Below are 27,568 nucleotides of genomic sequence, written 5' to 3'. Positions count from 1 at the left end.
TTTGAAATATTTGTCTGGTTGAAGCATAATTGTTAAAAAAGGATCACATAAAAATTCGCTTGAATTCAAGAATGCCATGATGTTCATTTAAATCATAAAAATCTGCGTAAGATGTATGAAAAGGCCTCTCCTTTACAATAAAAAGTGTTTAAATAAGCCAAAGTATGAATCAGGGCTTGATTCAAACATTATTGATTTGTCCATTTATGATCGTATATAGATTCATAATGGTTTTCAAGCGATGTTTTTAAATTAAATACAAAACGGTGGCGTTAAAAGTGTTGTGTATTATTTCCTAAATTAAGATAATTATTACGCATGTTTTGTTAAGTGAACAATAGCCTTGTGGGAGATCTTCAATTAAGTTAATGCAAGATGCTTACAATTTTTATTTTTTACTCCAGTTAATGTGTAGAATACAGATATAAAAAGGAGAAAGGGAGTTTTTTGATGAAAAAATATTTATTGTGAATATTGAAATATATTTTTCTATTGTAATAAGTTAGTAGCCAGAAGGCATAGATTATTAGTGAAATAGTAAATGTAGATCTATTCACTAAGCTGATGGGAGTGGAATAAAAACATCAGATGTGCTTTAAGAAATCAATTTCCAATGTTTTGTATGGATTAAGTGTTGCTACTTAAAGCATTTATAAAGTGGTGTCATAAAAAGTGTTATGTCTAAATTTGAACAAAGACGCCAACAGGTTTTGACACCAGCGTTAGAAGGTAGTAAACCTATTCGGCCCAGCAATTCTCTCGTTCCTTACGGATATAGACCATTTTCACAAGGAGACAGAGGGCCTGATCGTCCTTTTACTCAAGAAGGGCGGGAGCCTCGTGGATTCCGTGGCCGTCCGTTCACACCTGGTGGGAGAAACATTATGGGATCGTATCCAAGAGGATTTCATCCTGGAGTATTTAATGGATATCCGTATATGAATGTAATGCCAGCTGAGCGAGTTTCCGTGCCAACGTTACTACAACGACCAAGAATGCCATATTTGGGACCTCCTTCTCTTATGCCACAGTGGGGTGGTTATTCCATTGGTCCACAGTATTTTCCAGGTTTTTTTATATCTTTTCTTAGCGTTAATTTTAATCTAATTTGATTATTTTGTGATAGGCTTGTTTGGATTTCTAATTTGTATAACATATTAAAATTTATTTAAAATTTCTGTAACTGAACAAGTTTTAAAATTTTAATTTATATTTGTTGATAGTTTATTGTCCATTTAATGGTTTATCTGTATTTTATTTGTAGAATACAATTGATTAGAATGGTTTTGTCATATTGCACATATTTTAATATATTTTAGATGCGTGCAATGTGAAATTATATAATCTATAATGTTACTATTTCTCGTTTATCTACATTTTATACAATTGGTTAGAATTGTTTTGTCATACAAGTGTGTATTTCACATATTATTTTAATATATTTTAAATAGTACTACAATGTGTAATTGTGTAATCTATAATGTCATATAACAGATACTAGAATTAGAATTCACCTTGACCTTTCTGATAAAGGTGAAGTTCTAAGATATACACCTTTAAAATTGACTGAGATAATTTGAAATAGAGTAGATGGCCACAAAAGATAACTGCTTACCTGAGCACTATGACTGAGCTTTCAAAGCATTTTAATATTTACTATTTAGACGTATTTCACCTTTATCAAATGTCTTGGTGGATATGACTATATACATGTAGTGTAGAATATTATTTAGAGACAAGTACCTTTCTAATAAATAGTTTGCTTCTATATTGGGATGAATTTTAATAAAAATCACTAATATACAACATTGCTTCAGTTCTACTGTTTAATGATGTTGCCCATGAATAAGTTATAACTATTCATCAGAAAGGTCACTTTGGAATATTAACTTTGGGACAAATTGAATAACACAGTTAATTCCACTTATAAAGATATTCAGTGGACCTCCGTATTTATATTATTATATCCGGATATTGTTATATCCGAGAGGCAAGCAACTTAAAAACAAGAGTTTGCATCATGGCAACAGCATTGTTATTTGCTGTATTTTGTTATAAGGGGTATATAACTATAAGCAATATTGTTATAAGTTGAGTTTACTGTTCTATCAAACAATCTTTCAAAGACAGCTGTGAAAATTATTTACTTATATTACTATTAAATACATGCTGGTTGGGGAGATAACTCTGACACTAAATCACATATTTTTTGCAATATCTTAATTATCCTGCATATTTTAAATGTTGTACCACCTAAACAAAGTTCAGTTCAAAGACTTTGCATTACACTGCAAGAATTACATATGAAAATTGAAACTGGTACTTCTTTAAGGTCTTGAATGTGGTATACAAAACATGGTCTTTTAACCCCACAACAGTAGATAAAGTTGACACTTAATTTTTTATGTAAAAAATGACAGGAAAATCAGCATCAATAATATATTTTTACATCTTATATGTTTTATCTATTTTTTGTTGATATAAAAACAATATTTCAAAAAATCTTTCCCAAGTCAGTGGCCTGTGGTCAATACAATTCTAAATACCTTAAAAAAGAACGTTTTGAAGCAGTTTTTTCCAACGAAAAGTTTAGGTTATTTGAAAATTATTAAAAAGTTTACCAACTATCAAAAAATTATCCCATTTTGTCCTGCTCCAATACTTCAAGGTGACTATATGCTTATTTGTTGAAAAACAAAGTTAAAACAAAAATATTTATAAAGTGTCGGAGTTATCTATGTGTCGGAGTTATCTCTATGACCAGTAGTGAAAATAAAGTGCAAACTCAAAATTCTTTATGTTGTAGGTGTTGTTATTGTTGATATTAGATATTGTTGACATTGTTATTTTTTAGTTAATCTATTTTTACTAATACAATTAACAGTTGGAAGAAAGAATGAATGAATGAATGAATGAATGAATAAATGAATGAATGAATGAATGAAGGAAGGAAGGAAGGAAGGAATAAATGAATGAATGAATGAAGGAATGAATGATGGAAGGAAGGAAGGATTGAATGAATGAATGAATGAAGAATGAACTAATGAAAATATCACAGTTTAACTTGTATAATGTACATGTATTTGAATATGACGTCATTAGGCGGCAAACATCACAAATGTTTGTTGCAACATTTTTTTTATACATTCCCATGCATTTTTGTACAAAGTATAGCATAAAAAAATAAATTAAAACAAAAATATATATAATATTTACACATAATGGTACATTTTTTTTGGAGATCACCTTAGTAACTTATATTGTATCTTAAAAAAATGTGAAAGTTTGTGAAAGTGACAATGTGCAAATAAAATTGAGTCTACTGGGTTGTCCACAAAGTTTATGGATGGAGTTGTCTCCACAAATTTTATACATATTCCATTTGCAAAGTATGCAAGCAATGTACATGATAATGGGGCATCCTTGGCTAAGTGGTAAACTGCCTTTTATGCTGCCAGGGACTTTTGATACTTTCCAGTTAAGAAGCTGTCTTATTATAATCTAGCTTACGGGACGGGACATCTGCAGTTCCACTCACTGCTTTTCTTGAAATAATGTACAGAGTGGTACCTGAAGTCTTCCTCTACCTGTAAAGTTTGAAAGTGTTCATATGACCTTAACAGTGACTCAACTAAATAATATCCAAACCAATTGATCAAGTACATGTTATTATCAGTTGAATGCATGCAAAAGCTTAATATAAAACCTCAAAGTTGCAACATCATTCATATGAAACATATGAAAAATTACTTAAATGTCATGAAGTTGGTGTATCTTCCATATAGATAATGTAAGTGCTCAGTAAATTTATGTTTACATTCGACTTATCTGAAATGAAAATGATTAACCTTTAATTGTCACCAGTATAGAGGCACTGGGCAGACTGTGCATCTGTGCAGACTGACCATTTAATATATTTTGGAAGCTGAGGAAGCATATATATTCAGTAGCTGGTTAAACCGCAGTCTGCATGTGGTGTAATGGTGCAATCTGCCTGTTTATCTTACAAACTTTATAAGACCATTTTACTGCAAACGCAAATGTTCTGAATTTTCAACATTAACCCACAGTTTCAATTTAAAATTTCAGTATTTATATTAAGCATTCTTTTATTCAATTTATAGATGATATTACATGATGACAATACAAAGTTAAAAGTAAACATAGAAATTTCAACACAAGCCATATTCTTTTGTACTGAAAAATTTGCATAAATGTATGATTAAATTTTCTTATTCAGTGATATAATTAACTTTTTTTTATTATATTTAATTTGACAATAATTGAGGAAAAGTCAAAGAACATTGATATATATGTAGCATTGACAAAATTAAACATTGATATATATTTTTATGATCCCGTGGCATTTGTTTTTTCATTGATAAAAATAATAGATATATTTAAGTTCTGCAAGCCAATTATTTTAAAGTTTGTTATGTATTAATTATCATGATATCTGTATATTAGATGGAAAGTCACCAAAGGAGTCAGAATCAGGTATGGTAAATATATTTTACTATTCAATGTGGGTCATTTGTATCCTATTGCAACCAGAATATTTTCATTATCTTTCCCAATTTTCAAAGATGATTTTCACCCTCTTAAAAAATAGTATAATCATGTAATATTTTGTTTGGCAAGGGTTTGATAAAAAATGAATAAATGTAGATGTTTGAATGTTTAAAGCATCAAACTATCATTTAAAAAAATGGCTAGAAAAACTAAATTTTTACTTGGAAATAATATTTAAGCAAAGGATAAGTGACTCACACGATTTTCAAAGCAGTTTGTGTTGGTAATGGAGTCACTTAAATTGTGATTTATGGTAATTTTGCAATGATACACAGATTTTGTTTACATGTACATTGAATTTGTATGAACTCAAGTAAGTTTTGAAAGTTTGCTTTACATAATCCAGTTCTGATTTTTGATTTTCTTTAAAAAAAGAATGAATTATTTGTGGCTGCCAAATTATCACGAATTATGTTAAGCGCTGACTCAGCTTTTTGCAGGATATGGTGATGGTGACAGTAGTTGCTAGGTAACAAGTTCAGTGCATGTCCTTGACATTTGAATTTTTGATAATTTGTGTTGATATGTTTAATTTTGTTAGAAAACTAGATACCATTTACTTTGGGTAAGTAGAATACTTGTATAAAATAATACTATTATAGAATTAACTATTAAGTTTTGGTAGATTAACAAAATTTTATATTGCTATAAATTTGTAGCACTTTTAATTGTTTGAAAATTGTTCTTTTGTTTATTTGGTAACACACATAAGAGCTAAATATAACTAAATTTGAACCCTGAAGTGAAATATTCAAAAATTCCAAAACTTAAGTCTTTCCTGAAATTTTTCTTTTTGATAACCTTTTAATTATTTAAAACGGAAGACTGATATAATGAACAAATTAAAAGTGCTTGATTTATAGCAGTGGTAGCAGTCAGTAAATAAAAGACAAGTTATTATCATTGCAGAAAAACTTCAAATTTTTATTTTAAAATTAACAAAGATAATTTTGCAGAAAGGAAAGTAATACCCGTACCTGTGAGAATGCCGAAATACATCCCTCCGCCACAACCGCCAATTTACAATCCGCAGCCTCCGCCACATCCTCGTAAGATACTGTTGTCATAGCGATAAACGTTTTAGCATGTAGCCGTTCTAGATATATTCAAGAAGCAAAATATTTTCCATGAAAAAAACAAAACAAAAAAAACAAAACAATTCTTCCAAAACATTAAACATATATATATTGAATTATTTTTTTCCCTTCCCTCATTTAAGAATTTAAATGTATTTTTTTTTGTTGATAATTTTGAGAAAACTTTTAATAAAGGAATTATATTTTGCTTCCTTAAAAATAGATGCTAAAGAAGTGAAGCTTTTATATGGCTAAAACTTATTGTTTGGTTATTTGTTTTTTTATCTTTTTCAAAGCCACCATACCTATACCAATTATTGTCAGGAAAAAAATACCCCAGCCTATCCAGATTAAACGAGTGCCAATTATTTTGCGTAAGTGTTTAGACGCTTTGCCGTTACATAAAGACACACCAAAATATCTACTTTCAGTTTCAAAAATAATATTTAACTTAATAAATTTTAACATACTTCTTTCAATTATGTTGTGTAAGATTTTTAAAAAAAATATTTATCATTTTCAAGTCTACAAGGAAATAACTTTGATACACCTGAATTAGATGCGAAAAACCAAACTTTGCCATGCCATGACATACAAAATACATGAATTGAACACTGATCATTGTATACATATGCTTATTTATGTGCCACAGTAACTTTTATAGACAGCGTATTGGCACATAGAGCACTCGTATGTATGCAGTAATAAAAGCTGAATAAAAGCCCCACCAGTAATTCTGAGGGACCAAAAATATCTATATATATATATCAACTATTGAATGACTATTTTTTTCGGCTGCAACAGTCAGCGCTTTAAATACAATAACTAAATACCCTGTTGCAAAATACTGCTAACACCAGTATTGAAGGAAGCAGACTAAGCAAATCCATGTATAATGATGAATAAAGGAGTATTAAGTGTGTATGCTACACATTTCTATTCATATCTTTTTTATAACCTTTTTATTACCTGTCACAAATATTCCCACAATGTGAACTGTAAAATAAAGAATGTAACATTGAACTTAACATCGAAATGGCTTGGTTTATAGCAAAGGTCATTTGCTTTGTAACAAATAAGTGCACGCCTACCTAGATTACCTGAAATACAATCTACAATCCGTTATCTGTGTCATGCAGGGAATTGATTCTTAGGCTAAGTGGTCTAAAGCATTTGATTTAATTTGTTTGTAAGCCAGTTGTTTTTGTTTGAATCCCACGCTGATGGGATTTTTTCTGATGCATATGCATCTTTCTATTACAAAATTTGAAATGTTTGTATTTTTCCACCTAAAAACCATGTCAAGTGTTCAGAACTGATTATAGAAGATGACTGAGGAGCATAATTATTCTCTATACCCGGAAGTCAGGTTAATGTTTATACAGAGTTATGGCCCTTTTATGTTAATTCAAGATTTTCATTGATAATGATGATTATTTTTTCTCATTGACCTTGCATTCAATTCTACTTTTTAATGTCTGAAGATACTTCAATTTATTATTAAGATATTATAAGTTTTGGTGTGTCTTTTTTAATGCTTTCTTTATGCTCAACAGTTGTCAAAATCTATCAGTGTAAAATCACTTAGCCTTTGTAAGTCACAGTAGGTATGTAGAAGAATGGTATTTTTCATACAGTCAAATGAAAGGAATTTGTAATCATGTCAAAACATGACTTGCTTTTTATTATTTGCTTAAATAATCTGCGAATATATTATGTCCATCTATTAGTCCATGATCACTTTGCTGCAATCATTTCCACACATCATCTTTACAAATATTATATAATAAATTATATCGATCAATGGAAGAATCAGAAATATTGCCACCGCCTAAACAAAGCTGAACACTTACCTAAATTGGTAAAGTCTGTTATCAATTGTTATTTTGTGCAGAGTTGTGGCCCCTAGAACTTGTGCTTCATAAGTGTGAGTCAAAATCTTAAAATCATTGAAAGGTTTTTATATGAAACTGATCATTTATAGCTACCAGGTAATTGTAATGGCTAGAACTCCTTAGTGAAATAAAATGAACATTTGACTGTTAATTGCAATATGACAGTAACTGAAACTACAGTTGAACTTTGATGAGTTATTCTTGAATCATGTATTGACTATATTAACTATTAATTTATTATCATTCACTTTGTTGTGTTGACTTTTGTGATGTTTCACCTATCTATTTATTATTCAGAGCAATTATTCAATTATTTGAATTTTTTTTTTTATTTCATTATAATTTCAATACTGGTTGTGTCCCTTTATGATAAAGCATTAAATTTTAGAAATATTTAAATGATAATGTTGCACTTATTTGAAATGAAAATAATCTTTTTTGTAATGGCTACTTCAATATAGACCATGCTTAAATGTATCAGTTTAGACCAAAATTATTAACCTGCCTAATTTGCATACATAATATCTGATAGTTGAACTTGCTATTTTGAGACTGGGATATTCCTCCTGTTTACTTTCACTTGTAAGTGTATGTAAGAAAATCACATGTGTCACTCAGTAAGAATGTTTAACATAGCAAAGCCTCTTACTGTGGGTTCAAATTGTTCTTTTATCCTACGTTTTTGTATATTTTTTGTCTGTTAATCATTTTAAACATTCTTAATGTACATAATGTTTTCCTTTAATTATTTTACCTTAATCTTTTTTATTCCATTTTATCACCTTACATAATGTATGCAAAAAGGGCTGGTTTGAATAAAACACGGTTATATATGCCATATTTCTGTGATGTAGTTGCTACCATTATTTAATTTGTCAATATATATAGAGAATAACATGCTTCTGTCATTTGATATCAATTTTATCAGGTGAGGCTGATATGGGCTAAAAGGGGCAAGGATTGCTCATTTCATGATGTTTTTTATACCCCCAAAAACGAAGTTTGGGGGGGTATATAGGAGTCACCCGGTGGTTGGTCGGGCGGTAGGTCGGTCGGTCGGTCCAGATGTCTATTGCATTTTCCTTGTCCGGAGCATAACTTGAAGACTAATGGTTGGAATTCAATATAATTACATACAATGGTCAAGCACATTGAGAGGAAGTGCAGTGCACAAGAACCATAACTCTATCTTGACTAATTACAGAGTTATTGCCCTTTGTTACTTTTCCTTGTCCGGGGCATAACTTGAAAACTACTGGTTGGAATTCAAAACAACTTTCTACAATTGTCAAACACAATAAGGGGTAGTGCAGTGCACAAAAACCATAACTCTATCTAAAGTAATTACAGAGTTATTGTCCTTTGTTGCTTTTCCATTGCTTTTTTTTTGTCTGGACCATAACTTGAAGACTGATAGTTGGAATTCAATATAACTACATACAATGGTCAAGCACATTGAGAGGAAGTGCAGTGTATAAGAACCATAACTCCATCTTGACTAATTACAGAGTTATTGCCCTTTGTTACTTTTCCTTTTCCGGGGCATAACTTGAAAACAACTGTTTGGAATTCAAAACAACTTCATACAATTGTCAAACACAATAAGGGGAAGTGCAGTGCACAAGAACCATAACTCTATCTAAAGTAATTACAGAGTTATTGCCCTTTGTTACTTTTCCATTGATTTTTTTGTCCGGACCATAACTTGTAGACTAATGGTTGGAATTCAATATAACTACATAAAATGGTCAAGCACATTGAGAGGAAGTGCAGTGCATAAGAATCATAACTCTATCTTGACTAATTACAGAGTTATTGCCCTTTGTTACTTTTCCTTGTCCGGGGCATAACTTGAAAACTACTGGTTGGAATTCAAAACAACTTTCTACAATTGTCAAACACAATAAGGGGAAGTGCAGTGCACAAGAACCATAACTCTATCTAAAGTAATTACAGAGTTATTGCCCTTTGTTGCTTTTCCATTGCTTTTTTTTGTCTGGACCATAACTTGAAGACTAATGGTTGGAATTCAATATAACTACATACAATGGTCAAGCACATTGAGAGGAAGTGCAGTGCATAAGAACCATAACTCCATCTTGACTAATTACAGAGTTATTGCCCTTTGTTACTTTTCCTTGTCCGGGGCATAACTTGAAAACAACTGTTTGGAATTCAAAACAACTTCATACAATTGTCAAACACAATAAGGGGAAGTGCAGTGCACAAGAACCATAACTCTATCTAAAGTAATTACAGAGTTATTGCCCTTTGTTACTTTTCCATTGATTTTTTTGTCCGGACCATAACTTGAAGACTAATGGTTGGAATTCAATATAACTACATACAATGGTCAAGCACATTGAGAGGAAGTGCAGTGCATAAGAATCATAACTCTATCTTGACTAATTACAGAGTTATTGCCCTTTGTTACTTTTCCTTGTCCGGGGCATAACTTGAAAACTACTGTTTGGAATTCAATACAACTTCATACAGTTGTCAAGGGCATTAAAAGGAAGTGCTGTGCACAAGAGCCATAACTCCATTTTGACAAAATACAGAGTTACTGCCCTTTGATACTTTTCCTTGTCAGGAGCATAACTTAAAACGTACTGGTTGGAATTCAAAACAACTTCATACAATGGTCAAGCACAATAAGAGGAAGTGCAGTGCACAAGAACTATAACTCTATCTTCAGTATTTATAGAGTTATTGCCCTTTGTTCCTCTTCTTTGTCTTTCTGGACTTATTACAGAGTAATTCAATTAAACTTCATCAATGGCCAACCACATTGAAAGGAAATGCAACATACAAGAACCACAACTATCTTTAATTGCCCACAACCATAACTCTATATTTCAATTCTTTTACAAGGTATTCTGTTACTAGTAACATCCTCATTTCCGAAGCAGTCTTGTGGGGGTATTAATCACATTTAGTGATAGTTCTAGTTTTTATACATATATGATATGTAAAATAATGACTTCATTTTTATTTCATTTACTTTTAAATATTTGTCATGTTTAAGAGCATGTTTCTGATGTAATTTATTTTTTTAACTTTTAAACAATCAAGCTTTGATACATATTTAACTTTCTTAAACCACTGAAAAATAGAGAATGCCATGTATAATTATTTTATGGTAACAGCCTTTTTTGGTATTAATCTGGAAAAATATCAATATTATCTGATTTAATGATTATTTTTGTCCTTTATTTTGTACAGCAAAGAAAACGGTAAGGAAAAAATCCAGTAGAACTTTCCCAGGGTCTGGTAAGTTTATTTTTGTTTATCAATACATATTTGTTTATGACTTATAACAATAATACCGGTAACTGACCTTATAATGACACAATTAAAGAACCACGCCAGACTTTATATTGTTTGCTTAACACAGTTTTAGTTCCTCTTAGTGAAATTTCTTAGACTTTTAACAGAATGTACACAATTCAAAGTAATACTAATTCAGGAAAAAGTAAGGGATAATGTCATGGATAGATATTCTAATATCCGAGTTTAGGTTTAAACATAGTTATTTCAAGCTTGAATTTAAAGACAATTTTACCTTATTTAAAAGTTAACAGTGTTAATGTGGTTCAAATGCAACTATTATAATCATACTTTCAATGAAGAGCATTTCTGTTAAATGAAATGCTAGTAATTTGTGGGATTCTGCAGTTGCCTGTTTGTGTCTGAAAAATGCATAAATTGGGGACCCAAAGTCTTCCTCCACCAGTAAAGCTGGAAACTTCCAAAAGTCACAAATTAACCTCTAGCTACTATGTTTGTGTTTTTGTATAACAAAAAAAACAAAAATTAAACATAAAAAACAAAGAATCATCTATGTGTCAATGGTAGCAATAATGCATGTTTCATACATAAAATACATGTGATTTTTTCAGAAAGGACATATTTAAAAATAAACTATAATATCTTCAGTCCACCTATCTAAATGATGTGTTATTTATATATAGACACGTCTTGGGGTTTTAAAGCTTTTCAAAAGATATAAAAGTAGCAAAAAAAAAAGAAAAAAAAAGAAGATTATTCAAAAGATAAATTAATATGGTTTTTGATGTGAAATATAAGTGTTGTGAAATTATCATAGCATATTGTGTACCTAAACAAATTGACTTTTTAATTCCCTTCATTTTTGTTTTTGTCAAAAGTTTATAGATATCCCTTTTATTCCCTTTTTAGAATTTGTGTTTAAAAGGAAAACTTATACTTCAATTTTCCTTTTTATGGGGGTTTAAAATTTATTATTTTTCCCTCTGCATAATAGATGAAAATATGTTTTTAAAATAAATTTTTTTTTCCTCATTCATAAAACTGCCCTTTTTTTTTGAAACTTAAGTTTTAAAAAGGGAAAAGAAACACAAGGACATTTAATACCCGTAAAAAATTTTAATTTAAGTTTGAGGTTGTTTGAGGTGATCTTAAAGTCTTCTTTTAATGTCATTTCCTGAAATGTTTGATTTTTGTTTGAAGGATTTTAAAATTTTTAAAATAGGGTTTTTTTTAAAAAAGCCCTTGAAAAAGGGGCAAAAAACATTTCTTTTTTGAATATAGATATTGTTTGGGGAGCACAATATAGTCACCACTTTGTCCTGTGTATTTTATAATGTCCTATTGTGCTTTCCTACTGCTTCTCTTATTAACTTATTTTATTGACCGATATCTTTCATATTTTAGAGACATATAATATATTACTTTGGATAGTCCTCTGAATTTGGGATAGAGTTTGGGGTCACTTTGTTTAATCACTGATGCTTAAAAAAGTTAAAAATACATGTATGTTGACACTTACAGCCTTAGTTCATTGAGAGACATCTTCCAAAGGCTCATGGTCTTGTTAGTCTTTTAGAAAAAGTAAGGGGTCACCAGGGTCAAGGTCACTTTTGCTAAAAATAGACTTTTACATTTAAACTCATACAGTCTATTTTATTGTTTAATGTCTTTTCATATTTGGTATGAACATACCTTCCTTTGCCCTCTAACTCTGTCAAGGTCACCAATGCTAAAAAAAGATTTTTACAGTTTTGTTCATTTAAGGTATTTGATATTGGGTAGGTACTTAACTTTGGTTGAGTTAAGACTCACTTTGGTCAAGGACTCCAGTGGCCTACATGTATATTAAAAGCAAAACACTAGTGATGTACTCAATGATAATAGTGTCAAAAGAGCCTGTTAAAATCACAATGTTTACAATTTAATGAGAGTCTTTAGAGAAAAGCTTTACTGTTATTTTAACAATTCTTTGTGTTGTTATATATACATGTATGAAATTGGTCACAGCATTCTTAGAAAGTTATTTTTAATTATAATATTTCATTTTTATTTCAGAACCCCTGGGAAGGTTCCGTTATACAGCTCTTGCTGTTGTTTTTATTGCACGCCTTAGAGCTAATGTAAAGCAGGTAGAGGGCATACTAACAAATTAACACCGTTTAAATCACACATTGCTTTAAATGTTGTTTTATTTCTCCTTCTAATCACTAAAACAGAGAAAGAGAGCTTTATCATTTCTGCTTTGTTGTGAGTTAACTGATTTGCTTCTGAGTTAGTTCATGTAATTCTCTGTTCCTCAAGTGGGGCTATCCTACTGACCTGGCTTCAGGGTTGGCATCGATTCTATTTGTTACGGTTCTATGTGCATCTTAAACACTAGGAACTTCACATATATACATTTGTATTCAGGACCATAATTGTAGATCCTGGTCAAAGCCCGATTACTCTACCAGGGATTCAATTTTAAATGAATTACACCCTTTCACAATATGTGAACTTTGAAAATTTTTGGTTATGGGTTTTTTACAAATCCTGCCGTCACAACCAAACTATACACTTGTCTCTATGGCAAAATCGGAAGTCACTTACTAGACCCAAGCATTTATCTAAAGAAAGTAAATTTTTATGGCTGAATGTTTTCATTTTGATTTACCATTTTTAGTATGTTTTAAAGGAACATCACTGAGGTGCAAAAGCCTAAAAACATAAAATTTGAATTTCTTACATAGATCAACTGCCTGGGCACTATAACAGAAAGATATACAAATGATAATTAAGACATATACTAAGAAATAAATTTTTTTTTTTTGTGCTATTCTTAGCCCAATTTCAGTGAAAAGCTTTGCAACGCCTTTCAATTTTGGGTCATTTTTCAAAATGAGAATAATTATTCTGGAAAGACTTAGCGAGTGAAAGATCTGAAGTTACGCACACAAGTTATTGATTTTGACCTTCATCAAATGGAATATTAATTTCGAAAAAAAAATTCCAGACAAGTCATGTTAAAAAACTTCAGTTGAGTCCCTTTAAGTAGAGCTAGTCTTTTTAAAAGGACTCCACTGAGTGTGCACAGTTTTTATGCAAGAACATTTGCTAATATTGATTACATGTATAACATTGATAGGGTGTCTCCGGTAGGAACTTATTTTTTGATTTTGTTCAAGCACACTATAATGCTTAATAATACATACTATACTAATATTTGCACAATTATAGTGTAGACTTTTGTTTACAAAAACAGACTCTTTTAGAATATAACCAACTAATATGGTTTACAAATGCTGAAAATCAATTTACATGTATATGACTTTTACAGTGACAGTGTAACTATAAATTTTATCAAAAGAAAAATCACATATAATATAAAGAGACTTCTACAATTGATTTGCTTAGAAATAACAACTGCACATGAAATTCCTTAACATAGATAAATTTTTATTCAAAATTTTTTTAAGATTCAAAAAGATAAGAGCCAAGATCAAATTTATAATTAAGGACAATCTAAAATAACTTTGTTTTTTATGAACATAATAAAGACAGATTTATTTGTCTTTTACAAAACACATCTTGCACATGTTTAATAATCATTTTATTTTTGTGTAGCTATATTTAGTGATGTAATGACAATTTTGTCAAATGTAAATTTAGATATAGATTAATTCGCAACTAAAGAGTGACAGTTAGTTTACACTAATTTATTTTAGTTTGATAGAATTATAAGCTTTAAGCTTATTGAAACACTCTCGAATCTGTTCTGTGAACCAACCAGTACTAAGCAATAAGTGTTAAGTATCGTGCTCACAGAAACAACAACTTGTCCCCGACTGGGTTTGAACCTAGGCGGCCAGCAATCTCTAAATTACTAGTCCAATGCGTTAACAACTCAGCCACACCACCTGGATGGCTAACGACAGTTGCTTTGTGTTTTCTTGCTCGCTTAGAATTAAATGTAGAATACAAATATACTTTATAAAGTGCATCAGATTTTTTTGTATGATGTTTTTTATGCTACATGTATTCCTAACCATATAACTTTATTTACATACAAGATAATTACAATTTTTAACTTCATTTTTAAATAAATTTTTACTTAAGGCTTTTCAGATCTTTGTGTTTGTATATTTACTTAATGTATAAAAATAGCTTAAATGTTTATTATAATAAGTACCATAATAGACATACTTATAATAACTTATATAAAAGCCACTTGGGAAAGAAATCTTTTATGATGTTATATCAAAAGATTTTCAGTACGGATTGATGAATAAAAGCAATCATTTGATGTACGTTTGTATGCTAATTATAGAATTTTTTGCAACCATTAAAAATAGGTCATGACCGTCTGAATTCTTTAAATTACATCAAACATTAACCATTTAACATACTGTACCAGATAAATTTGTGAAAAATGTTTTGTTTTTTAATAGACAGCATGGTGCCTATACCATGTGACATTTTATGATCTGCGCATCAAAAGTGTAGAACCCTCTCATTTCTAGTACATTTCACTTATATAGACTGTTTTCTAGGATAAAAATCAGTATTTTTTAAATCGCATGTCTGAACAAATCAGATATTCGAGCAGTTTCATTTTACGAAGAAAAAAAAATTCCACAGAACATACTATGTACTATGAGTTCCTCATTACAATGAATCATGGGCTCTACATTTGATCCCATAAAAGTAAGTGAAATATCAAAAAACCTTATGGCTGGAAGAAAATAAATCCTGAACCATCTTTTGTATTTGTTTTCTTCCCCATGCAAATCACAAAAAAATCACTTGGTATAGGTACCCTAGATAATGTCTTGTAAAATGAGGGTCTGACCCAGAAAATAAAAATATCTCAGAGTTCAAGTTTTAACCCATACCCTGCTATATTTCTATATTGGATCTGTCCAACTCTAAATTTGAAACAGTCCATTCAAAGTTCAAAGGAATTTCAATATCAAAATACCAAAAATTGAGCTGCCAATAGTATAGAGCCTGGTCAGACTGCATGGATGTACAGGCTGGCCTGGCTCTATACTGGTGGCAAAGGCTGATCACTTTTGGTTCCAGCAGGTTAAGAGATGTCACTAGATTATTTTCACTAATTATTGTACATGAATTTGTTTCAGAATTTATCCAACAGACCGAGCAGTACATTCCTGTTTGGAATCATTTTGAAAGAAATAGTTGCAGCTTTACATAGAATTTACCTTAATGTAAGTTTATCCATACTGTATATATCTCCAGATTTATACTATTTTCTCTACATATAGAAATTTAGATACAAAAAGTATTGTCAAGCATGCTTATAAAATCAGTTACCGGTACCTTAAGATATGTCAATATTTGCAAAAAAAAAACCTTTACCTTGTTATGTAATTGTCTAGAAGTATGGTGATAAAAACCATACAGTCAGCCAAGTATTTTGTACAAAGTATGGCAGGGCTTTGCTTAAATATTGTGTATTTATTATGGAAAATATTTTATCAAAGGTTTTTCTTGGTCTTTGAATAAAAATATTTTTAATGGCAATACAATAAGTGACAGCTTTAGTTTAACTTCTTCCTATATCTGTTTCCTGTTCCCAAATTTGATGAATCATAGGCTCTACCACAACATAACTTGAACCTACTTGAACCTAGGACTTGAACCTAGTATCCCTGGGTTGAGAGACTGACATTTGAGCCATTATGTGACTCCTTAACCATCTCAATTCTACTCAAATATGTAAAAATGCAACATGATTTTTTTCCCAGAATTTATTAATCCCTGTAATTGTAAATACTTGACGTATGTTTCCATTTCACAACAGACAGTATCATACAAGTCTGAAGAAGGTACTTAAAAATCATTTTGTGACTTTTATACATCAATAACTACATTGTATATATATAAGTAGTCTGAGTCTTAAAATGATGTATAGGTCAAGGTCATGGGTCAAGGTTAAGGTCATGGACATTTAATCATGTACTACTGATTGCATTAAATTCTGGTCGATTTTCAATTATTTTATGTAAGGGAGGTAATGCTTACCAGGTAGTTTATACAGATGTTATCCTTCCTTGGAACGTACCTGTGACAACATTATATGAATAAAGTAATAATACATGGAGGGGTAACTTCCCTCCTTTACTGTTGTTTAAAGTTAGAAAATCATCACTAAAACCGAGTGACTTTAAAGGTAACTTTAGTTTTGTTTGTTACTATAATAATTAGAAAATAAATATATATATTTTTTATTTCAGCCAAATGGCAATATATACCCAGTGTTAAATGACATTATTGGACCAAATTGTTATGATTTAGCATCATTAGTACATGGAGGTCAAATTGATGGGAGAGAAGAAAGTGTCCTCGTTCAAGAGCTGCAATATGTTATAGAAAATATCATATATCACATCACTGAAATCATGGTAAATATAATATATCAAACCACAGAAATCATGGTAAATATCATATATCATATAAATCATGGTAAATATCATATATCACATAAATAATGGTAAATATCATATATCATGCCTTATAAATCATGGTAAATATCATATATCTCATCGCAAAAATCATGGTAAATATCATATATCATACCACATAAATCATGGTAAATATCATATATCTCATCACAAAAATCATGGTAAATATCATATATCTCATCACAAAAATTATGGTAAATATCATATATCTCATCACAAAAATTATGGTAAATATCATATATCTCATCACAAAAATTATGGTAAATATCATATATCTCATCACATAAATCATGGTAAATATCATATATCTCATCACAAAAATCATGGTTAATATCATATATCTCATCACAAAAATTATGGTAAATATCATATATCTCATCACAAAAATTATGGTAAATATCATATATCACATAAATCATGGTAAATATCATATATCTCATCACATAAATCATGGTAAATATCATATATCTCATCACAAAAATTATGGTAAATATCATATACCTCATCACAAAAATTATGGTAAATATCATATATCACATAAATCATGGTAAATATCATATATCACATAAATCATGGTAAATATCATATATCACATAAATCATGGTAAATATCATATATCACATGAATCATGGTAAATATCATATATCTCATCACAAAAATCATGGTAAATATCATATATCTCATCACAAAAATCATGGTAAATATCATATATCTCATCACAAAAATCATGGTAAATATCATATATCTCATCACAAAAATCATGGTAAATATCATACATCACATCACATAAATCATGGTACTGTATAAGTGGATATTTATGTGACACAAAAATTTTGCAAATGTCAAAAAGTGGACTTTTTCCATGCAGAAATATTTGTGAAAATATTTCTTGAATTTAAAACAGTTTTTGTGATATCATTAATAAAGCAGGTACATGTTAAAAATGTGCCATTATTGTAATCACTCTATTCAGTTGTTTAATACCTTTATTATTATTAAGTGTTTGAAATATCCATTGTTAATTTGATTAAGGACCTGGTCACACATTTCTTTGTCATATTTTAAAACATTCTTATCTTATATGAATAACCTATCGTGTTATTAACACATATATTGTTTTATTAAAACATTTGTGATTTGTTAAGACCAAACATTCAACAAACAAGCAATGAGAAAAATAATCCTCAGTACCTGAACAGTCAATCTTATTCATGTAAGATGCTGTATGAAAAACTCTTTTCAAATGATAGAAGGAAGTTTGCCTAATAAGAAATAGTTTTTGCATGATCAAATATTTGCAAATAATTTCAATTCGCAAAAATCGCAAATATTTCCATGTTGCAAAATTTACCACTTATACAGTGAATATCTTATATCACATCACAGAAATCATGGTAATATCATATTACAATAATTGTGGTCAATATCATATGTCATAGTTAAGAAATCATGATAAATATCATATATTATAGCTCAGAAAACATGGTAAATATCTTTATATCATACCTTAGAAATCATGGTAAATATCATATATTATAGCTCAGAAAACAATTGGTAAATATCTTTTTATCATACCTTAGAAATCATGGTAAATATCATATATCAAATCACAGAAATTGTGGTACCGGGTAAATATCATATATGACATAAAAGAAATTGTGTTAAATAAGATATGTCACATAACAGAAATTGTGGTTATATATCATAACACAGAAATCATGGTAAATATCATTTGCATATAACATCACAATTACATAATTATCATCATGAATTATCTAATGAAGTAAATATAATTTATCACATAAATCTTGGTATAGTTTAAACATATATCATATCATAGATATCATCGTACATATTGTGGCACAAAGTTCTTCACAAAGTTTACATTTGATATCAGTATTATAAATGTAACATGCATACATGTAACTAGAATGTTTTCAAAACACTGATGTTTTATATTTATATAGCCTAGTACAGGTGTGTTAGGAACTCATAGGAAGTCTGCAGTGTTTGAGTTAATCAAGAGTGGGAAACGCTTTCCTAATGGCTATTTTTGGCAAGTAGAAATGGTAAGACTTTTTTTCTCTATGAAATCACACCAAATAAAGGCATTGCATTCCCAATATGTCTTTCCAAATTATGAAGTGAAAAATTACAGTTTGCTGTCATTTATGCTCCCAAAATTTTTGTCTGAGTGTATAGTGGCAATTTTGTTTTTCATTATGTCCGCAAGTCAATTTCAATGTTTTTTCCTTCTGTCACATTTTCATATTTTATCTCACAGAACAATCATTTACAGATTATTTCTTACATAATTATGTAGGTTCACTGTATTAAATTTACATGGATTTCTTGCTAAAGGTTTAAGTTGTAGGGGTCAAGGTTAACTGAGGCTGAAATTAGATTTTTTTCTCTTTTTCCTAATAGAGCTTTCATTTTGGTATGATAATCATAAGATATTTGTACAAAGGTATGTTGCAAAGTCCCCAACCTTTTTGTGGGGTTTCATAAAATAAAAAAAGATTCTTATATATTGACTAAGGGAAACAACTCTTACTGTCAATAGATAAACAAAGGGAAACAACTTGTATTTTACAGGATAGACTACAATTCACAGAACAAGGAAGAACTCACAATGTGACAGACTCAGAAAGTTTTATGTTGCTGCTTGGTATATTTATATCCAGAAGTCTTGTTACTACTGTAAGTTTTGATTATTTTAATTTAATTTAATTATTATTTTAGATGATGACACTTGTGTTCAGTTTATTGTATCAAGTAGTGAAATGGCTGACTGGGTTACTTTTAAGCATTTAAATTGCAGCTACTGTTTATCCCTGCATGATCATAAGAGGCAACTAAATGGGTTGGACTAACTGGAGTCTATGATGATGATGATCTCATCACTCCAGCAGGCAAGGTGGTTTTCACCCCTGATGTTGCTTTGAAGTTTGTAACACCCAAAGTTAGCCAAACTCCTCTTTCCTGTTTTGGTGCCATATGACCTATATGGTTTTGATGCACTGTAAAACAAGCAAACAATGAAACAAATGGCTTTTTAAAAGTATAGTTATACCCCACACAACAAAGTTGTAAGGGGGGTATACTGGAATCAGCTTGTCCGTCCGGACATCTGGCTATCGGGCCATTGGACATCCATCGGTTTTTCCTTGTCTGCCCAATAGCTTAAGATTCCTTTGACCAACAGTCTTCATATTTGGCATGGAGGTTAGTCACGATAAGTAGGTGACCCCTATTGATTTTAAGGTCACCAAGTCAAAGGTCAAAGTCACAGGAGCCTTGACTAAAAAAAGCTTGTCCGCCTAATAACTAAAGAATCCTTTGACCGACAGTCTTCATATTTGGCATGGAGATTAGTCATGATTAGTAGATGATCATTATTGATTTTGAGGTAACCAGGTCAAAGGTCAAGGTCACAGCGGCCTTGACTTAAAAAAGCTTGTCCGCCTAATAACTTAAGAATCCTTTTACCCACAGTCTTTCTATTTGGCATGGAGATTAGTTATGATTAGTAAATGACATCTATTGATTTAGAGGTCACCAGGTCAAAGGTCAAGGTCACAAGGGACCTTGACATAAAAAGTTTGTCTGCCCAAGAACTTAAGAATCCTTTGACCCACAGTTTTCATATTTGGCATGGAGGTAAGTCATGATTAGTAAATGACCCCTTTTAATTTGAAGTCACCAAGTCAAAGGTCAAGGTCGCAGGGGCCTTAACTATAAAAAGCTTGTCTGCCAAATAACTTAAGAACCCTTTGATCCACAGTCTTCATATTTGGCATGGACGTTAGACATGATTAGTAGATGACCCCTATTGATTTTGAGGTCAGCAAATCAATGGTCAAGGTCACAGGGGCCTTTACTTCATAAAGCTTGTCTGCCCAATAACCTAAAAATCCTTTGACCAACAGTCTTCATATTTGGCATGGAGGTTGCATATGACCATTTAGTGACCCATGTTGATTTTGAGGTCACTGGGTCAAGGTCAATGGGCCTTAAGTTCACAGTCTTCATATTTGGTTTTGAGGTTGGTTATAACTAGTAGATGACCCCTATTGGTTTTTAAGTCACTGGGTCAAAGGTCAAGGTCAGAAGGGCCTTGACTGAAAAAGTTTATATGCCAAATAACTTAAGGAACCTTTGACCCACAGTCTTCATATTTGGCATGGAGGTTGATCATGACCATTAAATGACCACTATTGATTTTGAAGTCAGTGGGTCAAAGGTCAAGGTCACAGGGGCCTTTACTTCAAAAGCTTGTCTGCTCAATTGTTTAAGAATGCTTTGGTTAACAGTCTTCATATTTAGTATTGAGGTTGGTTATGACTATCAAATGACCCCTATTGATGTTTAGGTGACTGTGTCAAAGGTCAAGGTCACAGAGGCTTTTACTACAATAAGCTTGTATCCTCAAATGCTTATGAATGCCTGTCCAAAGTGTATTGATTTTGACATTTTCACATTTGAAGCTCATATATTCATCATAAAACACCCACAGACAAAGCCGCATGAATTGGTTTATGGGCGATATTCAAGTCATGCTGTGGCAGTTTCAGTTTTGAGGTCAGTAGGTCAAAGGTAAAGGTCACTTTGATCTTTGCCACTTAAAACATGTAGAATACATAACTTAGCAATGCATTGGCTTACTACCCTTAGATTTGGCTGGGTGGTTGTCCTTGAGCTCTGAATGACCACTGTTGAGTCTGACAAAGTGGTATGTGGGGGTATTCACGCCATGACAGTGGCAGTTCTAGTTTATTTTGCTATTTTCTATTAGATATTGTTTACACCAAAAGAATTATTTCCTATCTGATAACAGCAGTTTGTTAAATAAACATTTTATTATGCTGTACAGTTGGTACTTGTGTAACCTTTAAAATATTAGTATTTTTTACCACATTAACTCTCAATTCTTGCGAATCAGGTTTGTTGCTCATGTGTCATAAAATTTTGAATGATATTAAAGTATGACCACCCTTATGGTCACTGTAAGGAACCGAAAAAGTGACAACATAGTTCAGTTATGTGCCTTAAAGGTCTCATGTATGCGAAATTTAAGTAAAATTTATCTTGTCACTGTTTCCATACAATACTATTTTTTTAGAATGAACAGTCTTTTTGTTTCTTTCGGTTTGTTGGCAATTGGTTTGATTAAAGTGAATGAGCATTTTGTATGGGAGTAAAAATACTTCTTTGTTTACATTTTAATTGCTACCTTTATGATACATTACTGCACATTCAGTGCTACTTTTTTCAGCTCTAAAACATTTAACATTATTAAAACATTATTAAACACATAACTGACATTTCTAAAGAATTTGATAGATATAGGATTCTTAGGTATACTGTGCCTTTAATATAAAGTTATATTTTTATATTGTAGATTTTAATGAAACCTTTGGACTATGGTTTGTGTTCAGAACCATTGTCAGAAGTAGCGGAAAGAAATCTACGTATTGTTGCATCAGCAATTCTATTTTTAGTGCGAAGAATATCGATACAGAGGGGCCGTGGGATTATGGTAATAAATGATTTTGATATTTAACCTTTTGAATGTGAGAGAACAAAAGAGCCCATAATGTCTTGCATACCAGTTGAGAGACAAGCAGTTTCAACATACATGATTTAGTTTGAAGAACAAGTCTTTAAATTTTGTATCCTCTTTAAACAATTTTTTTCTTCAATGAGAATAAAGCCATATAGGATTTCACGAAAGTCTATGTTTGTTTGATCCTAAAATAATTAAATTAAAGTTATGAAATTTTTGCACAGTTATTATATTTCAAAACTTACTGTGTATCATGGTTGAAGCCGTCTGCTAATGTTATGGCTAAGTTTGGTATGTAAATGTGTCTTTTTGGTAAATTCTAGAATTCTTTTCTCAGAATTATGATAGAAAATTTCATGTGAATACATTTTTCAACATCAGATTAAAAATCCTTTCAAATGTCAACACAGCTTTACACAGAATTATTATAGAAAGACAAATACCTTTATGTATGTGTTATGGCTTTTGGTCATTCAGGATTAAAAATAGCATTTCAGGAGAAAAGTATCAACATTTAACTGGAAATAATCTTTACTTAAGGCTGAGAGTTTAGAGTAGACCACTGATTAGCTGTGATTCAAAATCATTTGTCTCTAAAAAATGGCAACAGAGGCCATAGTTTTAATGGAAGCTGTTCAAAACAGTAATATTTAGAGTCATTTATGTTAATGATAATATCATTTTATATTTTATGTTCACAGGAAATGCCATCGGAGATCGGGAAGTACTTGTATAGTGATGATGAAATGCAGCATGTGTACAGTAGACTATCTAGAACATTCAATTATTGTGAGGGTTTACTGAGGGAGTGGGGCACAGAGTACATACGACGTTTGAGGGCCAGTTACATGCAGAAACAGTAGAATGGGGGAGTCGGGCACAGAGTACGTTTGGAAGCTATAGATTATAGTAATATGCAGAAAAACAATGGAAAAATCCTACTGACATTCAATGTATTTTTTAAGGAAATGTGATGTTTAAGTATGATAATGTCAGTTATCAAATTAATAGCAAGTTATCTACATTGTACATACTGGAGCTATAATGAAACTGTGATATTTGATTCAAATGTGATATATATATATATATATTATGATACCCATAAAAAGGAAGCAGGCTGACATAGAAACAACAGAAAATTAAACTTTTATTAATTGAATTAAGATTGGTATTGTTTTGATGCAATGAGTATGATCACTTTGATCTGAGTTGAAAAGCAAGTTATAAATTGTATACTTAAAATTTAACTCTGTATGTTGGAATTGTCAAGTAATATTATAAAATATATGAAGACCATAGTAACCATTTTTATTGAAAAACAAGTTGTTTTCTTTTGCAGAACAGTCAATATTGGTGCCTTAACATGGCACTATTGTGAATTTATAATGTTCAACATGTCTATTTGAATCAAGAACAATAGAAAATTGATGCTTAGTGTGAAATTTATCATAAAACTGTAAGATAGGAAAATACTATGATCCTCATTGATGAAATGATTATATGTACTGAAATACAGACTGTACTGTTGAATATTTTAACTCATATACTGTGAAATTTTGTGATACCTATTTGGAAACAAGTTATATGCAGTAAGAACATGATTGTTTAACACTACATGTACATGTACTATTATTATTTGTATGATGAACTATGAGTTTTCAATTTTTTTTTTGCTTTATTTTGATCTGTGATAAAATTCTCAGGTCTTTTTGCAAGCAATCTACCACATGTGTTGGAATAAAAGCTTAAATGTGTTACTTGATTTAGCTTGCATGCTGCACAAACATTGGTGTGATGTATACAAATATGATTTAAATACCTATTTTTACTCATTTTCTTTCCTGTGAGATAATGTAAATACAAACGTAAAAATATTTGTTTGAAACAACTGGATGTACATCAATTCCGCTTTAATTACATTAAAATTAGGCTTTTTCGTCTTTTAACTGACATGTTTGCTTATATTGGCAAGGGCACATAACTCTGTCATAAATTTTGACAAAATTATGCCCCTTTAGTTAAGTTTTTCATAATACCCCCCTTTTAAGGTATTGTTTTGTTACTTGGAATGGTTGTTAATGACCATCATCTTTATTTATAGTCAAGTGGACATAACTCTGTCATTAATATTAACATTGTTGTGGCTATATACTTTCACTCACATGTTCGGTTAAATTTTTCATATCACTTCCATGCAAGAGGACATAACTCTGTCAGAATTGTGCCTCTTTTTCGACTTTCGGATATGTTTTTTTGTACCATTCAACATTTGTCGTATAGTCGGGGTTATTGCTTTAAAGCTTTGATTTTTTTGAGTGATTATAAATCCCATATGCAGAAAACTTAACACAAGTGATTTGAGTCATTCTGCCAAGATATCAATTTAACAACTTTCCATGTTATTATCAACCTATTACTGAGAAGTGAATTTTGTGCATATTTTTTATACTATTTTAGCTATTTGCTGTGGATAGCAGTCTTGATTAAAAAGCTCAATTTGTACACTTGTAAATCGTTTTTACTCAAAAGTGGAGTTTTTAAATTTTTATTTACTTTCAACACAAATCTGGAGTCACGCATTTTTAATATTTACAACATATATGATAGTTATGAGTGCAGAAGTTTGGTTTTCATATACCACCAGGGATTTATCAATTTCTGAATTTTGAGGAAAATTGAATATGTGCATACATTATATCATGTATTTATTATTTATTTATACCTTTACCCTTGTAATGTGATGTCATTTTATAATTTAGTGATATTCTCCTGAATGTATGAATAAAATGTATGTTAAGTTGTCAAGTCATTTTTTATGTTGCTTTCTTTGGTTATGGACTTTAACATCAGTATCACTAGCATCAGAGAGTTATCATAGAGTCATATTAGAAACAATAATAAATCAACCGCTAACCTACATGAATCCAAAGCGTTTGCCACCAGTATACAGCCAGGTCAAGCTGCAGACCAAGCTCTGTACTGTTGGTAAATTAATTTTTAAATTTTGACATTGATATCCTTGAATGAATGAATGAACTGACCCAAATTTAAAGCAATGGTGAATCCATTAAAGTAAATCGGTGTTAAGAATTAACATGTGTATATTCAGCAACATGAACAGGCACAGTTGTCCAGTGGTAAGGTTTATTAAAAATCCAGTTTGGTTTTCCTTCTAATTCAGCTAATATTACAAGAAAGAAGACTTGAAAGTAAAAGCCATATTTATGGTGTTTTACAGACTGCATTTTTCTGTTATCTAAATTGGAGTAATTTCTGTGTTCACTGATCTTCTAACTTCACTTAATCCAGCTTCATTCACATCATGCCAGTGTATCGATTTTTCTACAAAGAAGATTTTAAATTTTTTTGGAGCTATGGGGTCTTTGCTGTTGCCATCCACTTTCTTTAACATTGATCATATTTTTTATTCTAATTATACTGTCTTCATACTTGGACAGAATGACCATTTGGGCAAACCTTCGAATTGACCAGACTAAACTTGACCCTGTCTCACAGATTACTTTGACCTTTAATGTAAATTTTTGATTTTTGATTAAGTGGCCTATTAATGTGGCATAGTTTAAACATTAGTCTGACCTTAAACTGGCCTGGGCCGTGAAATTGGCTAGAATTTGTTATGAATGGATAGATTTGATTCATACTTGGAGTAACAACACTTAGGACAAAACAGGTATGTTGAATACATGTATTTCAAATATGATCTTGACCTTAAAATGACTGACCATCATATGACAAAGTTTTGACAGAACTGGCCTTGATGAGTCAAAGTCATTGATTTGATTCATATTTGACAAAAAACGATTATGTTGATTAATTCAAATATGACATTGATTTTTAAATGACATTGGCTGTCAATATATTATTAAAATTTTGCTCAAATTGACCATTACTTTAATAGTTACTAATTAATGGATTTAATTAACACTTGAACATATAACAATACCAAAATAACAACAACAACAAACCCAATGGGAACACCAACTTGTTGAATAATTTGAGTATGACCTTGTCTTATAAATGTTAGAAAGTTTAGTTAAACTCGGTGGCTTTTGTTTGAAATGTTTTCCTTTGGAAGGAGAGGAAAAAACGTGGATACCTGTTTGCATGGCCATTGTGATTGGAATAATTGTGTCCATGCCATTTTATATGCGTATTTAAAGTCAGTATTTTTGTTGGCTTGAATAACGGTTTTGAACTGCGCGCATGTTTTTAAATAAAAGAGTGTTATTGTAAATCAGGTTGAATATATGACATGATAATAATCAAGAAATGATTTGTTTCGTGTTTACAAGCATGCTATCTACCGGTCAAAATCCCTCTTTATAATAACGATTTTCATTTTACGATGAAAGTGAGGATTTGCAATCGTTTTAAAACATTTTGACATCAATTTAATATATTCATCGCTTTAAATATTAGTTTTAATAAATAGTACGAAAGTTAATCTTGTCAAAATCGATAATAAAATAAAATAGTAAAGTATCTACGTAAAACAAGATGAAACATGCAACTTTAAAATAAATTCGTTTAAAGTTATAACATTATCTTGATCTTTTATGAGACATTTTAAAATTTAAATAGAATTGAAACAAATTATTCACTTGAACACTGAAATAAAGATTTGTTTAATTGAAAACATTTTCCAGTCCTTTATGGGAAGACAAATCACGGATTTATGTT

General features: G+C 30.6%; 1 protein-coding gene across 3 annotated transcripts; it reads left to right on the top strand.

Annotated features, from left to right (window-relative positions):
* Positions 1 to 89: 89 nt before the first annotated feature.
* On the top strand, positions 90 to 25,672 carry LOC132730491 (uncharacterized). Of its 3 annotated transcripts, XM_060716432.1 has the most exons (11): positions 90 to 1,068; positions 5,529 to 5,621; positions 5,945 to 6,022; positions 10,769 to 10,816; positions 12,890 to 12,963; positions 15,955 to 16,041; positions 17,071 to 17,238; positions 19,266 to 19,367; positions 19,897 to 20,001; positions 22,703 to 22,840; positions 23,569 to 25,672. In XM_060716432.1, exons 1-11 carry the CDS (start codon positions 678 to 680, stop codon positions 23,728 to 23,730), a joined length of 1,446 nt encoding a protein of 481 aa, XP_060572415.1. In that variant the 5' UTR covers positions 90 to 677; the 3' UTR covers positions 23,731 to 25,672. The 3 variants fall into 3 exon arrangements, with proteins under 3 accessions (XP_060572415.1, XP_060572417.1, XP_060572416.1); XM_060716434.1 differs by lacking the exon at positions 5,529 to 5,621 and having other exon boundaries at positions 93 to 1,068; XM_060716433.1 differs by lacking the exon at positions 5,945 to 6,022 and having other exon boundaries at positions 93 to 1,068.
* The last annotated feature ends 1,896 nt before the right edge of the window (positions 25,673 to 27,568 follow it).

Source organism: Ruditapes philippinarum, unplaced genomic scaffold (assembly GCF_026571515.1).
Source record: "Ruditapes philippinarum isolate M1 unplaced genomic scaffold, ASM2657151v2 ctg2398_1_1_1_1, whole genome shotgun sequence".
NCBI classification, from domain to species: domain Eukaryota; kingdom Metazoa; phylum Mollusca; class Bivalvia; order Venerida; family Veneridae; genus Ruditapes; species Ruditapes philippinarum.
The sequence above is the reverse complement of the archived record's forward strand: the minus strand, read 5'-3'. Positions and strand labels throughout refer to the sequence as shown.